The 16,095-nt window shown below is 38.7% G+C and overlaps 1 protein-coding gene across 3 annotated transcripts in view; it reads right to left on the reverse strand.

Moving 5' to 3' along the window:
- LOC133557190 (alpha-N-acetylgalactosaminide alpha-2,6-sialyltransferase 1-like) overlaps nt 1-16,095 on the reverse strand; it is a 35,045-nt gene that overhangs the window by 6,869 nt on the left and 12,081 nt on the right. For all 3 annotated transcript variants that reach the window (XM_061907461.1, XM_061907462.1, XM_061907460.1), the window contains exons 5-7: nt 7,644-7,806; nt 2,431-2,557; nt 2,240-2,343 (exon numbers count right to left, since the gene is read on the reverse strand). In XM_061907461.1, the coding sequence (XP_061763445.1) occupies nt 2,240-2,343; nt 2,431-2,557; nt 7,644-7,806 (394 nt within the window). The remainder of the gene's footprint in view (nt 1-2,239; nt 2,344-2,430; nt 2,558-7,643; nt 7,807-16,095) is intronic.

The raw sequence follows: 16,095 nt of genomic DNA on the forward strand, positions 1-16,095 counted from the left end.
TCCGATTTCCAATAAGTGGAGAAATGGTCCACTTAGAGCGAGAAGGAAAATACGTTTTTTTTATATTTTTGTCTATTTTCGCACTGACATCTGACATTGGAGTCGATGAGAGATTTGGCTGACTTTCTTGGCTTCGAAGGCCAACAGAAGCGAAATGGGACACATGACCTCCATGAAAGTGACATTTTCTTAGAGAGTACATGTGTGTCAACGTTTTCATCGAAACACACGACAGTGGGATCAAGGATGTCGCCGTGAGGACAAGTTGTTCACCAAAAAAAAGCAAATTTTCGAGGCTTCCACGCTCTAGTAAATTAATGGAGGAAGTCCGATGGCGCTCGCCTCCTTCCGATGGCCATCGAGCCAAAACCAAACATTGAATGTCAAAACTTTTTAGCCAGGGTTAAAGTACACAAGTTTTGGAACAAAATGAGATGTTAAGCACCGAGTTATGTGAAAGTATGGCTGAGCTACAATAGGAGGTACTCTTGTCTTTTGTTTCAGAGTAATCGTACATTAAAATGAATGTACCCATTCATCCATCCATCCATTTCCTACCGCTTGTCCCTTTTGGGGTTGCAGGGCGTGTTGGAGCCTATCTCAGCTTCATTCAATTCATGTTTATTTAGGAATAGTGTCGCCATGGAAACACAAAATGTTCCCGACTTAAAGGCCTACTGAAATGAGATGTTCTTATTTAAACGGGGATAGCAGCTCCATTCTATGTGTCATACTTCATCATTTATGTGTCATACTTCATCATTTCCCCATATTGCCATATTTTTGCTGAAAGGATTTAGTAGAGAACATCCACGATAAAGTTTGCAACTTTTGGTTGCTAATAAAAAAGCCTTGCCTCTAGCGGAAGTAGCAGACGATGTGCGTGTGACGTCACGGGTTGTGGAGCTCCTCACATCTGAACATTGTTTACAATCATGGCCACCAGCAGCGAAAGCGATTCAGACCGAGAAAGCGACAATTTCCCCATTAATTTGAGCGAGGATGAAAGATTCGTGGATGAGGAAAGTGAGAGTGAAGGACTGGAAAAAAAAATACTATACAGTGGGAGCGATTCAGATATTATTAGACACATTTACTAGGATAGTTCTGGAAAATCCCTTATCTGCTTATTGTGTTACTAGTGTTTTAGTGAGATTATATGGTCGTACCTGTACAACCCCGCACCTTTCTTCAGCACCAGTCGATGGGTGGTGGCGATGCCCATCTCTGCCCTTCGCAAGGGGACCCTCTTCGAAACACAATCTTTCAAAACGATCGCTGCATAATACACTGTACTTTGTGTGTGTGGTCCAATTCCAACCGTGTTTGCTTGACCGCTCTGTTCCATAGTAAAGCTTCACCGTCATCTTTCGGGAATGTAAACAATGAAACACCGGCTGTGTTTGTGTTGCTAAAGGCGCCGTAATACACCACTTTAAACCTAGTGAAGTGTGAAGTGAATTATATTTATATAGCGCTTTTCTCAAGTGACTCAAAGCGCTTTACATAGTGAAACCCAATATTAAGTTACATTTAAAGCAGTGTGGGTGGCACTGGGAGCAGGTGGGTAAAGTGTCTTGCTCAAGGACACAACGGCAGTGACTAGGATGGCGGAAGCGGGAATCGAACCTGCAACCCTTAAGTTGCTGGCACGGCCACTCTACCAACCGAGTTATGCCGCCCCTACAGCTTTCTTCTTTGATGTCTCCAACGTTCATTGAACAAATCGCAAAAGATTGAGCAACACAGATGTCCAGAATACTGTGGAATTATGCGATTATAGCAGACGACTTATAGCTGTGAACGATGCTGGAACAAAATGTCCTATAAATTGCGTGACGTCACGCATCATCATACCAAGACCTTTCAGCAGGATTTTTTGGCGCAAAATTTAAAATTGCAATTTAGTCAACTAAAGCGGCCGTATTGGCATGTGTTGCAATGTTAATATTTCATCATTGATATATAAACTATCAGACTGCGTGGTCGCTAGTAGTGGCTTTCAGTAGGACTTTAAAGTACCTTCGTCGGCACAAACGAGACCTTTGCGAGGGTATAACATATGTGGGGGTTCGTTGGCTGGTTTGTCTGGTATTAAAGGTAAGAAAAACGTGCAGAACTATAATAAAAAGATGACGCTCGTATTGCAGCAGGCCCATAATAATAATGACAAACCGAGACTGACTACAGTTAATGGCAGCATAAGAAAATAATTAAAATAAAACTCGACTTTCATTACCTTGTGTTTTTGAACTCGCCGACTGGCACAATTTCTCCTTTGAGGAGTCCTCCCAGGAACTGAAAGTCCCTCAAGTTGGCTGGTATCATCACGTATTTGATACCCTGCAGCAGCACGTAGCGAGAGGTCAGTATGAGGGCCTGGCTGGTACACGACGCCAACGACGAGCGGGAGCTTGGGGCGCGACCTACCTGATTGTGGGGGATGTTCTTGTTGTCGTTGGACATGGACGTGGTGATGGTGTGAGCCGTGTGGACGTAGACGCTCGTTTTCTTCCCCACGTCGGTCTCGTAACCCTCGATCACGGCCCCGTTCATCCTGACACACAAAAACAATCTGCAATGTTAGCGTCACAAACAAAACCTAAAACCAGTGAAGTTGGCACGTTGTGTAAATGGTGGAAAAAAACAGAATACAATGATTTGCAAATCCTATTCAACTTATATTCAATTGAATGGACTGCAGAGACAAGATACTCAACGTTCCAACTCAGAAACTTTGTTATTTTTTTGTAAATATTAGCTCATTTCAAATGTAATGCCTGTAACATGTTTCAAAAAAGCTGGCACAGGGCAAAAAAGACTGAACAAGTTGAGGAATGCTCGTCAAACACTTATTGGGAACATCCCACAAGTGAACAGGTGGGTGCCATGATTGGCTACAAAAGCAGCTTCCATGAAATGCTCACTCATTCACTAACATTTGTCAAGAAATGCGTGAGCAAATTGCCCAATAGTTTAAGAACAACATTTCTCAACCAGCTTTTCATCAAAAGGTTCAAATAATCTGGAGAAATCACTGCATGTAAACGGCATGCCCATGACATTTGATCCCTCAGGCTGCATCAAAAACCGACATCAGTGTGTAAAGGATATCACTACATGGGCTCAGGAACCACTGTCAGTAACTACAGTTTGTCGCTACATCTGTAAGTGCAAGTTAAAACTCTACTATGCAAAGCAAAAGCCATTTATCAACAACACCCAGAAAGGTCGCCGGCTTCGCTGGACTCGAGCTCATCTAAGATGGACCGATGCAAAGTGGAAAAGTGTTCTGACGAATACACATTTCAAATTTTTTTTTGAAAGAGTGGACGTTGTGTCCTCTGGAACAAAGAGGGAAAAAAAACATCCGGATTATTAAAAGGCGCAAAGTGTAAAAGCCAGCATCTGTGATGGTATGGGGGTGCATTAGTGCCCAAGGCATGGGTAACTCACACATCTGTGAAGACACCATTAATGCTGAAAGGTCCATACAGGTTTTGGTGCAACATATGTTGCCATCCAAGCAACGTTATCATGGACGCCCCTGCTTATTGCAGCAAGACAATGCCAAGCCACATGTTACAAGAGCGTGGCTTCACAGAAAAAGAGTGCGGGTACTAGACTAGCCCGCCTGCAGTCCAGATCTGTCTCCCATTGAAAATGTGTGGTGCATTATGTAACCTAAACTACCACAACAGAGACTGTTAAACAACTTTAGCTGAACATCAAGCAAGAGTGGGAAAAAATTCCACCTGAGAAGCTTCAAAATTCTGTCTCCTCAGTTCCCAAACGTTTACTGAGTGTTGTTAAAAGGAAAGGCCATGTAACACAGTGGTAAAAATGCCCCTGTGACAACTTTTTTGCAATGTGTTGCTGCCATTAAATTGTAAGTTAATGATTTGCAAAAATCAGTTTGAATATTAAATATCTTGTATTTGCAGTCTATTCAACTGAATATAAGTTGAAAAGGATTTGCAAATCATTGTATTCTGTTTTTATTTGCCATTTACAAAATGTGCCAACTTCACTGGTTTTGGGTTTTGTATTTGGCATCGTTATTTTCGATAATTGTATCGCTCCTCTCACCCGTTTACATTCTCTCTCTAAGCTCTAGCTTAGCGGTTAGCTATGCTTTTCTGTGTCCTCTTATGTTGTGTAGAGTAGCATGTTAAGATATTCATTGTTCTCCAACCCCCCAGTGATAAGGCTACTTGTAAGAAACATAATTTAGTTTTTCGCCATGGGAGTTAGGATTATTGATTTAAACAAAAAATATATTTTTTAACGAGGACGCTACATTGCGTTGAGAACGCGTTGGTTTGCTTGACACTGTCAAATTTGTGGGACACAGCTTTAAGCGTAACGTTAGCTCACCGTGCGGAGTGTGTGCGTGCATGCGTGTGTGTGCGCCACACATGAAACGGACAGCAAAGCCCTGTCTGTCTGAGAGAAAGACAGGCATTACTGACCTACAGTTAACAACTAAGTTATTTCACATTACCTTTTTCTGTGTTGAGGCAGCAAAAAACCACATTAGGTTAAATGAAGAGTTTTCTGAAGCTGTCTCTGATAGTTGATATAATAATGTAACTGCATCATAAAGCCTACATGAACTCCAGGGTGTTCAGGGATGACTAGTATCTCCTATTGCTATGGTACTATTTGTTTCAGCTATAGTTACATTAATCATTAGTAATGTAGCAGCCTTGTTTTGAATGGCAGGGTCCCTGCTCCAGCATGTTGATAAAAAAATATAACATTTACATCATAAAAATCAACTACAGGCTTCCCAAAAGCTGTAATAAATTAAGCATGATGAGTTGAACCGATGTGAGCATGTGGCACCACTTTTAACACTTTTTTTCAAACGCTTATTGCAAACGCCTACTTACAGTAAGTCATTCATTTGACTCAGTAAGTCATTATTTTGACTTAGTAAATTACTAAGTCAAAATATTGACTTACTAAATCATATCAATGACAAAATAATGACTTAATAAATTGTAGGCTTCTTCACGCAACAAAGCCGGCCTACTACAAAGCATGCAAGAAAAGTGTTCCGTCGCTCAACGCTAACACAACTAACCAATTCTACAAACCCCGTTTCCATAGGAGTTGGGAAATTGTGTTAGATGTAAATATAAACAGAATACAATGATTTGCAAATCCTTTTCAAGCCATATTCAGTTGAATATGCTACAAAGACAACATATTTCATGTTCAAAATCATAAACATTTCTTTATTTTTGCAAATAACCATTAACTTTCAAATTTAATGCCAGCAACACGTGACAAAGAAGTTGGGAAAGGTGGCAATAAATACTGATAAAGTTGAGGAATGCTCATCAAACACTTATTTGGAACATCCCACAGGTGTGCAGGCTAATTGGGAACAGGTGGGTGCCATGATTGGCTATAAAAACAGCTTCCCAAAAAAATGTGCACCCCTTTAGATTAGATAGTACTTTATTTATTCCATCAGGAAAGTTCCTTCAGGAAAATTTTAATTTTCAGCAAAATCCCATTCAAGATCAGACAAACATTACAGGGAGACAGGAAAGGATCGCTGACGGGTCTGCCGGCTTCCAGCGCCCCTTACAAAAAAGATGAGGTACAGGTAAACAGGGGGGGAATATAAGATTAAAATAAAATAAAATTAAATAAAAAAAAATCAGTCTAAGCCTGGGCCATGGAGAGGGGGTCCAGACTGAGGCCAAAGGAAAAAAACAACAGCTCATAGCCATAGTACACATCAAACATCAAATAACACAAATGACATTAAAGACATTAAAGCACCGGATACAAGCAGCCACTTCTACATACAGCTATGAATAAAAAGTAAAAGAAACATATCCACTGTGGTGGCCTCTGCGGTGTTCCACGCCATCGTCTGCTGGGGAGGAGGGAGCATGGCCAGAGACAGGAGCAGACCCACAACTGCGTTAGCAAATAGTCAAACAGTTTAAGAACAACCTTTCTCAAAGTGACATTGCAAGAAATGTAGGGATTTCAACATCTACGCTCCATAATATCATCAAAAGGTTCAGAGAATCTGGAGAAATCACTCCACGTAAGCGGCATGGCCGGAAACCAACATTGAATGACCGTGACCTTCCATCCCTCAGACGGCACTGTATCAAAAACCCACATCAATCTCTAAAGGATATCACCACATGGACTCAGGAAGACTTCAGAAAACCATTGTCACTACATAAAGTTTGTCGCTACATCTGTATGTGCAAGTTAAAGCTCTACTATGTAGAGCAAGAGCCATTTATCAACAACATCCAGAAACGCCGCCGGCATCTCTGGGCCCGAGATCATCTAAGATGGACTGATGCAAAGTGGAAAAGTGTTCTGTGGTCTGACGAGTCCACATTTCAAATGATATTTGGAAACTGTGGACGTGGTTTCTTCCGGAACAAAGAGGAAAAAAAACATCCGGATTGTTTTAGGCGCAAAGTGTAAAAGCCAGCATGTGTGATGGTATGGGGGTGCATTAGTGCCCAAGGCATGGGTAACTTACACATCTGTGAAGGCACCATTAATGCTGAAAGGTACATACAGGTTTTGGAGCAACATATGCTGCCATTCAAGTAACGTTATCATGGACACCCCTGCTTAAGACAATGCCACACCACGTGTTACAACAGCGTGGCTTCATAGTAAAAGAGTCCGGGTACTACACTGGCCTGCCTGTAGTCCAGACCTGTCTTCCATCAAAAATTTTGAAGCCAAAAATACGACAACAGAGACCTCGGACTGTTGAACAACTTAAGCTGTACATCAAGCAAGAATGGGAAAGAATTCCACTAGAAAAGCTTCAAAAATGTGTCTCCTCAGTTCCCAAATGTTTATTGAGTGTTGTTAAAAGAAAAGGTGATGTAACACAGTGGTGAACATGTCCTTTCCCAACTACTTTGGCACGTGTTGCAGCCATGAAATTCTAAGATAATTATTATTTGCAAAAAAAACAAGTAATTTATGAGTTTGAACATTAAATATGTTGTCTTTGTAGCATATTCAACTGAATATGGCTTGAAAAGGATTTGCAAATCATTGTATTCTGTTTATATTTACATCTAACACAATTTCCCAACTCATATGGAAACGGGGTTTGTATTAATGTTAATGATTCCAGAGCCTGCAACTGTTTACACTTGATCAACCAAAAGTATTGGTTTAAATTTCATTTTGATCTACTCCTGTTCTGACTGCACCAAAGTGATTCCACAGACGTGCACTGAAATATTTTTTGATTGAAATGGTTTGTTTATTTTTAGTTACTATCTAGCATTCTGACTGCACTTCAGAGAAACTTGAATACTTGTAAAACTTAAAAAAAATAATTAAAAATTGTTTTAAAAACTTAAAAAATGTGTTTTGTTACTATTGTTGTTTGCTACACCAAATGTATTTGTTTATTTCACATACAAATAAAGTGAGAAAAAAGGTAAGTGCTCATTTACATTTTTCATAGAACTGAAAGCGTACCATAACTATATTGTGGTATATCGTTATCGTGATATACAATTATCCATATAGTGATATTCATTTTTTTCCATATCGCCCAGCACCAATTCTCAGGCACATTTTACTTAAAAAAAAAAGCGTGTATATCGACAAGAAAAAAAAATCACCGAAAGATGAAGTCGTGTGCATCGATTTCTTTCCCCATTTTGGAGCCGTTGAGGATGCCGGCGTTTCCCACCACAGCACAACGAATGCAGCCATTGCCGCCGGGCTTTGGTTCGAAGAGTGGTTCCTGTGGCCTGGGGATCAACTTCACTGAGGGCATCACTTCTGAAAACAACAAAAACATCAATAAATCAATCCTTGCAACAATGATCTGTTACACATACATTGCTCAAACTAAGTTGTGTTGTATAAACCAGCGATTAGAACTATGACAAGCAATTATGAATCTGATTAGATCAAATTCTACTTTTTTTAAATTTCATTATATCCTACTTTTTTACCTGAACATGCTCTACTCCTTGATGGCACTGCTGTACTCAACATGATCAAAAGGGATTTTTAACACGCAATGTACCACAGTTATGTACCACAGTCACTATATACCACAATCATTATCAAATCAAATCAACTTTATTCATAAAGCACATTTAAAATTTACCACAGGGGTAGTAGCCCAATTGCTGTACAATAGGCAGGTTAAAAGATATCACAAGGAAGATATATATATATATATATATATATATATATATATATATATATATATATATATATATATATATATATAAGGTAATACGCAAGGACATTAACACATCCGACACGTACGTAGGATTAACCGAAGGAGCGTTCAAAACAAGATGGAATAATCACAAGGCCTCCTTTAGAAACCAGACTTTGCGGAATTCTACAGAACTCAGCAAACACATTTGGAACCTCAAAGACAACAATGTTGAATATTCAATAACATGGCAAATTCTTGCATCCAGCACACCTTACAACAGTGGTAATAAAAGATGCAACCTATGCTTAAAAGAGAAACTGTTTATTATATATCATCCAGATCTATCATCCCTCAACAAGCGCAGCGAAATCATTTCAACATGCCGCCACAGACGGAAACACCTCCTAGGTAACACATGAGCCAATCACCACACCCTACACCTGCCTGTACCCACCCACTCTGTGCCCTATATAAACCATTGTATGTGAATGCTTCCATTAAAATCTCCTGATGATTGAGGGAACCCCTCATGAAACAGTTCTGTAGAGACGAAGTAGTCTTGTGATTTTTCCCACACCTACATATTGCGCTCTACCACGGTATCGAGCACTATTCTCTGGATAATCCAATCAAGACATATATATGTGTGTATGTAGTGTATATATGGGTTGATGGGTGTATATATATATATATATATATATATATATATATATATATATATATATATATATACCCGCAGAATCGAGAAAGAGCCATCAATCTGTCAATCCTTTCCGTGTCCGGGCCAGGTAAGGTTCCCCGTGTTGAGTCAAATTAAGCCGCAATAAATATATATACTGTATATAAGAATACATGAAAGTATATACATCCCCTGCTAACCCAAAAACACCCGTCAACCCATTATATATATATATATATATATATACATACACACACATATACACTACATACATACATACATACACATACATACATACATACATACATACATATATATATATATATATATATATATATATATATATATATATATATATATATATATTAGGGGTGTTGGAAAAAATTGATTCGAATACAAATCGAATCGAATACGTTGTGCGATTCAGAATCGATTGTCATTGTAAAAAATTTATTAAAAAAAAATATATATATATATATATATATTTATTTTTTATTTTTTAAATCAATCCAACAAAACAATACACAGCAATACCATAACAATGCAATCCAATTCCAAAACCAAACCTGAGCCAGCAACACTCAGAACTGCAATAAACAGAGCAATTGAGAGGAGACACAAACACCACACAGAACAAAACAAAAGTAGTGAATATTATCAACAACAGTATCAATATTAGTTATCATTTCAGCATAGCAGTGATTAAAAATCCCTCATTGACATTATCATTAGACATTTATAAAAATATAAAAAAGAACAATAGTGTCACAGTGGCTTACACTTGCATGGCATCTCATAAGCTGGACAACACACTGTGTCCAATGTTTTCACAAAGATAAAATAAGTCAGATTTTTGGTTTGTTTAATAGTTAAAACAAATTTACATTATTGCAATCAGTTGATAAAACATTGTCCTTTACAATTATTAAAGTTTAAAAAAAAAAATCTACTACTCTGCTAGCATGTCAGCAGACTGGGGTAGATCCTGCTGAAATCTATGTATTGAAGGAATACAGAATCCTTTTGAATCGGAAAAATATTGTTTTTGAATCGAGAATTGAATCGAATCGAAAAAAATCGATATATCATCGAATCGTGACCCCAAGAATTGATATTGAATCGAATTGTGGGACACCCAAAGATATATATATATATATATATATATATATATATATATATATATATATATATATATATATATATAAATAATCCGTTCATGAATGAGTAGATCTGTTCAATGGAGAAGTCTGATCTACAAAATTTGCAGGCAGCAGACCACCTTTCCCTTCGAGCTGTCCTGGATGAAATAAAAAAAATTTTTTCCAACTATTTTGGAACTTTGGAATATTCATTTTCTTACTCGTCGTCGTCATGTTTCTTCTCCGTTTTTCTGCTTCGCCTCTGTTATGTTTTTGGACATTACTACTTGCTGTAGTTTTGAAGCAATGCATGATGGGAATCCGGATGTTGTGTGTCAGTGTATTAACGTGCCGGCTGGAATAAACACACGCTGAGAAATAGCTTGGTGCCTGCCTACTTTATGGCTTATAGATAAACCTATGGATAGCGAAGACATATATAATAGTCTTCTTTTCAGGTGAGAGAGGCTGCTAAAGCCCCCAATATGGTTGTCCAGGTGGAATTCAGGAGAAATTCGGTGGAAATTCAGGAGAATGGTTGCCCCGTGAGATTTTTGGGAGGGGCACTGAAATTCGGGAGTCTCCCGAGAAAATGGGGAGGGTTGGCAAGTATGGTCTGTATATGACATATAATATGTAAATTAGCATCAACCTAGCACATTGAGAAAAGGTAGAGCCTTACTTTTGAGTGCTTTCTATTAGGCCTCCTTGCTTTGTTATACAGGTATATTTTTATTTATTTAAAATAAAGCACTTTTTTTTGTTTTGTCTACAAAACTGTTTTAATGTGTTTGCAAATATGTTTGGGGGTTGCAAATCCTCACTTTGTTTGGTTGCATAAAAAGACACAAAAAGTTTTCCATCTTATGGCACATGTCTAATTTTATGTTCCAAATTTAGTAAATCTGACAAAAATCAAACATTGCTGGTTATATACAAAATGAAAATGATAGTGAAATATGGCAAAACAATGTAGTTGAGTAGCCCAGCTCTAGAGAATCTCATAAAACTGTTTTATATCTGATTTACACGATGTGCCAACTTCACTGTTTTTGGGGATTTAGTACAACAAAAATGTATGGACTTATTTTTGACATGTTTTTGAGTGGGGCGCTTCTGAATCCTTGAGGATTTTAACTATTGGTTTTGAAAAGGAAAAATATCAAAATGGCCCCCGCATGCTTTGACATTTATTTGTGCGGCGCTCAGAGGAAGAAGTTTGGACACCCCTGTCCGAGAGGAATTGAATAACACTGAGGTGGCGTTCACGAACGAGTTAGGTTTTTAGAACAGCTCTTTTAGGTAAAAATTGAGGACCACGTTGGGAGTCGTCTTTGTACAAAAATGTCCCACTCAGCATTAAAGTCCTACTGAAAGCCACTACTAGCGACCACGCAGTCTGATAGTTTATATATCAATGATGAAATATTAACATTGCAACACATGACAATACGGCCAAGTTAGTTTACTAAATTGCAGCGGACATTTTTTTCCAGCCCGATCCCAGCTATAAGTCGTCTGCTTTAATCGCATAATTCCACAGTATTCTGGAAATCTGTGTTGCTGAATCTTTTGCAATTTGTTCAATGAATAATGGAGACGTCAAAGAAGAAAGATGTAGGTGGGAAGCGGTGTATTGCGGCTGCCTTTAGCAACACAAACAGAGCCAGTGTTTCCTATATCAATGCTGAAATATTAACATTGCAACACATGCCAATACGGCCGCTTTAGTTTACTAAATTGCAATTTTAAATTTCCCACGGTTTATTGTTGAAAACGTCGCGAATGATGACGCATGCGCGTGACGTCACGGACTGTCAGGAAATATTAGCGCTGCACGACTCGCGGCTAAAAGTCGTCAGCTTTAACCGCATAATTACACAGTATTTTGGACATCTGTGTTGCTGAATCTTTTGCAATTTGTTCATTTAGTAATGGAGACGTCAAAGAAGAATGCTGTTAGTGGAAAGCGGTGGATTGCAGCTGCCTTTAGCAACCGAAACACAGCCGGTGTTTCTTTTTTGTTGTGAAGCTTTAACACAGAGCGGTCAAGCGAACATGTTTTCTCTACGTCAACCAGCATGTCTTTGGATCGGAAAATTGTGATTAAGTCTTACCGGAGAAATCAGTGGATTGTGGCACTTCCTCCTGCAGCTCATAAAGGCAGCTGTGATCTTGGCTCCTCCATTGGCTTCTCTGAGAGACACTGGCGTTCACCGCAGCCATCCGACTTTCAGGTATGTCTTTAGAATCTCACTAAAACAATAAGCAGATAAGGGATCTTCCAGAATTATCCGAGTAAATGTGTCTAATTACATCTGAAACGCCGCCTTTTCTTTTTTTTCTTATTTATTTTTTATCTTTTATCTAGTACTTCACTCTAAACGTCCTCATCCACAAATCTTTCATCCTCGCTCAAAATAATGGGGAAATTGTGGCTTTCTAGGTCCGAATTGCACTTACTGCTTGGTGGCTCCCATTATAAACAATGTGAATATGTGTGGAGCCCTGCAACTCCTGACGTCACGCGCACATACTTCTGGTAAAGGCAGGGCTTTTCTATTAGCGACCAAAAGTTGCCGTATTTATCGTGGATGTTCTCTACTAAATCCTTTCAGCAAAAATATGGCAATATGGCGAAATGATGAAGTATGACACACAGAATGGAGCTGCTATCCCCGTTTAAATAAGAACATCTCATTTCAGTAGGCCTTTAAGTACATGTACATATTAGCGCCTGAAAAAAGTAGTTCAACAGGTAGTCTCACAGTTTACCTTTCATTTTGTGTGAACATATTTTCCTTTGCACTTAATCAGTATGTTTTTTTTTGTGCGATAAAGTTGTTTTTTTAATCAACATAGTGATCTCAGGGAAATGGAAACACCTAGAAGAATGCCTAGATAGATAGATAGATAGATAGATAGATAGATAGATAGATAGATAGATAGATAGATAGAACTTTATTGATTCCTTCAGGAGAGCTCCCTCAGGAAAATGCATTATTCCAGCAGCAGTGTTAATATTATACTAAGTTAAATTATATAATAAATAATAATAAATTAAAATATTACAATAAGAATAAAAATAAAAGTCAAAAATGAGAATACAAATATAACAGTGAAATAAGAATACAACAGAAATGATGTTTTAGAATACATTTCACAAACAGAGTATATACTGCTGTATACAATGCAAACAGCCCATATTATTATTGCTCATACTTCAACTTTTATTATAGTTCCGCACGTTTCTCTTACGCTTAATACGTGACGAGCCGGCCAACAAACCCCCACATATGTTATACCGTCGAAAAGGTCTCAGTTGCGCCGATGGGGGTACTCTAAATTGGGAACATTTTGTGTTACCATGGTGACGCTATTCACGAATGCACCCAAAAAATGGGCCAATTGAATGTGTACGCAGCTTTATAAATGGCGGCTAATTGCGAGATGACTTCCTCTTGGAGCTCAGCCATAGTTTCACTTTGCTGTGTGATTAACTTCTCATTTTGTTCACAAACTTGTCTAATTTAACCCTGGCTAAAACGTTTTGACTTTCAAAGTTTGGCTTTGGCTGGACGGCTATCGGAAGGAGGCGAGCGCCATCGGCCTTCCTTCATTAAAGCGGATGGCGTCCGCTCTAATTTACTAGACCGTGGAAGCCCCGAAAATGTTTTTGTTTTTTGTGGCGAATAACCTGTCCTCACGGCCACGTCTTTTATCCACTATAATGTGTTTCGGTGAAGACGTTGACACACATGTCCTCTCTCAGAAAATGTGACTTTTATGGAGGTCATGTGTCCCATTTCGCTTTGTTGTCCCTCAAAGCCAAGAAAGTCAGCTAAAACTCTCATTGACTCCAATGTTAAATGTTGGAGCGGAAAAAAAACACAAAAATTCTTCAATCCATCAATCAATGTTTATTTATATAGCCCCAAATCACAAATGTCTCAAAGGACTGCACAAATCATTACGACTACAACATCCTCGGAAGAACCCACAAAAGGGCAAGGAAAACTCACACCCAGTGGGCAGGGAGAATTCACATCCAGTGGGACGCCAGTGACAATGCTGACTATGAGAAACCTTGGAGAGGACCTCAGATGTGGGCAACCCCCCCCCCTCTAGGGGACCGAAAGCAATGGATGTCGAGCGGGTCTAACATGATACTGTGAAAGTTCAATCCATAGTGGCTCCAAGACAGCAGCGAGAGTCCCGCCCACAGGAAACCATCTCAAGCGGATCAGCAGCGTAGAGATGTCCCCAACCGATACAGGCATTTTTCCACTTATCGGAAATCTGAGTACACCGGAACGTACGTCAAAGCCTTGAGGCGCTCACGCTTTTTACGAAAAGTCAATTTCTCCAAGCTTTTGCCCAAAATTAGACATTGTTCGGCATGAAGTTTTTCAACAAATCCTACATTCTGTATTTCCTTGAATTGCCACTGGGGCGCTAATTAATTTAAAACCTCTTCTCACTCCGGCACTTACCAAAGGCATGCGGTAAATTTAAGCCTGCGCTTAAAAATTTGAGTGTGATGTAAGGATACCATCATGAAAAGCACATGTAATAAAAACAAATGTTATTATGGTCTTACCTTTACTTATAAATGAAGTCCATGCGCAGCTCCTTCTGATCAAAAGCATTGATAACTTGTTTATAGAAGTCTTCCTTATCTTTCTTCAGTTTTAAAAGTCTCTCCATCTCGATGGAGATCTTCCTTTATTACTTCCTGCTTCGATTGAAAGTCCAGTTTAGAAAACTGTTTTATTTTAGATATGTAATCCTCCATGTTAAAAGTGCAAGCGAGAGGAAAAAATAAACGATTGCTGCTTGTTGTCACTTCTTCTGCAGCCGAGTAGACGCAAGAAGGATCACTAGCGCCCTCTATCACCAGGAGGCGGGAGTCATTCAATGACTCATATTTGACACACGCAGCTACGGTGTTTAATAAAAAATAGCTGCTTACTGTTCTTTTTAGCATATTCAATAGCTTGGACCTTAAATCCTACTGAATAGCTCTTAATCTTCTTCCCTTTATGCGATTTGAAATGATTGAAATCAGCCTCCTCCATTTTGAAAATGATGACAGGTGAAGTGTCACTCGTGACGTGACGATTTTGACCTGGCGGAAATTCAAGGCATATGCTAATTATTTGGGGAAACAAGTTTGACCCGGCGTTAATCCTGAGCTGGCGGTAATGCTAAGAATGCGCTAATAATTTTGCAAAACGAGTTTGACCCGGCAGTAATTCAAGGAAATACGGTAAACTGTTTCTGGCGACCCCTGGCCAAAAATCCAGGGCACAAATAGCAGGCCCATCAACATTTCTAGTTCTAAATCTACTTATTATATTTTGCACTCATATGTACCAACAGTGATAGCTTTCTAAATAATTTAGTGAAAACAATACATAAACACAACAAGCATTTATATGACTTTCTACAAATTAATATATCTAATTGAGGACTCTGACCATTGCATTTTAATACAAAGATTTTAAAAGAAACCATCTTCAATCCTGTTTGTTGGACAAATTAAGTTTGTGTCTACCGCCATGAGAGAATCTGTGCACGGTAAAGTCAGTCATGGCGTCCCGCAAACATTCGTGCTTCGACTGTTGAAGCATGTGTTCATGTGAGGTTTTCACATGAACACGTCAGGCACTATTATTCAAAAGTATGCTCGTAAAGTTAAGCAGACAACACCCTACTTACTCATCAATCAAACTAATATGCAATTAAAACTCCAAGTTTTAATTGGAGACTTTAAGAACTGGCTTACTTCCAATTGGGAACAATGAGATGTAACCTAGACACTCATGCAGTTAGTAACACCTCACATTTCTTCAGGCTCTTTTCTTTAAATAGTATTGAAGCTCTAAGAGCAGCAGTTGTTTTACTTGTAAAATATCACAACTAAAAAACTAGTCCTTGATTTTGTGAAAATTGTCATGTCTTGTGATCATGTTTTGTTTAGTTATGTTCCGTTTAAAGTCCTACTGAAAGCCACTACTAGCGACCACGCAGTCTGATAGTTTATACAGTAGAAGCATTTAAGTCTCACCTTAAAA

This window comes from Nerophis ophidion, linkage group LG08, assembly GCF_033978795.1.
Source record: "Nerophis ophidion isolate RoL-2023_Sa linkage group LG08, RoL_Noph_v1.0, whole genome shotgun sequence".
Lineage (NCBI taxonomy): Eukaryota > Metazoa > Chordata > Actinopteri > Syngnathiformes > Syngnathidae > Nerophis > Nerophis ophidion.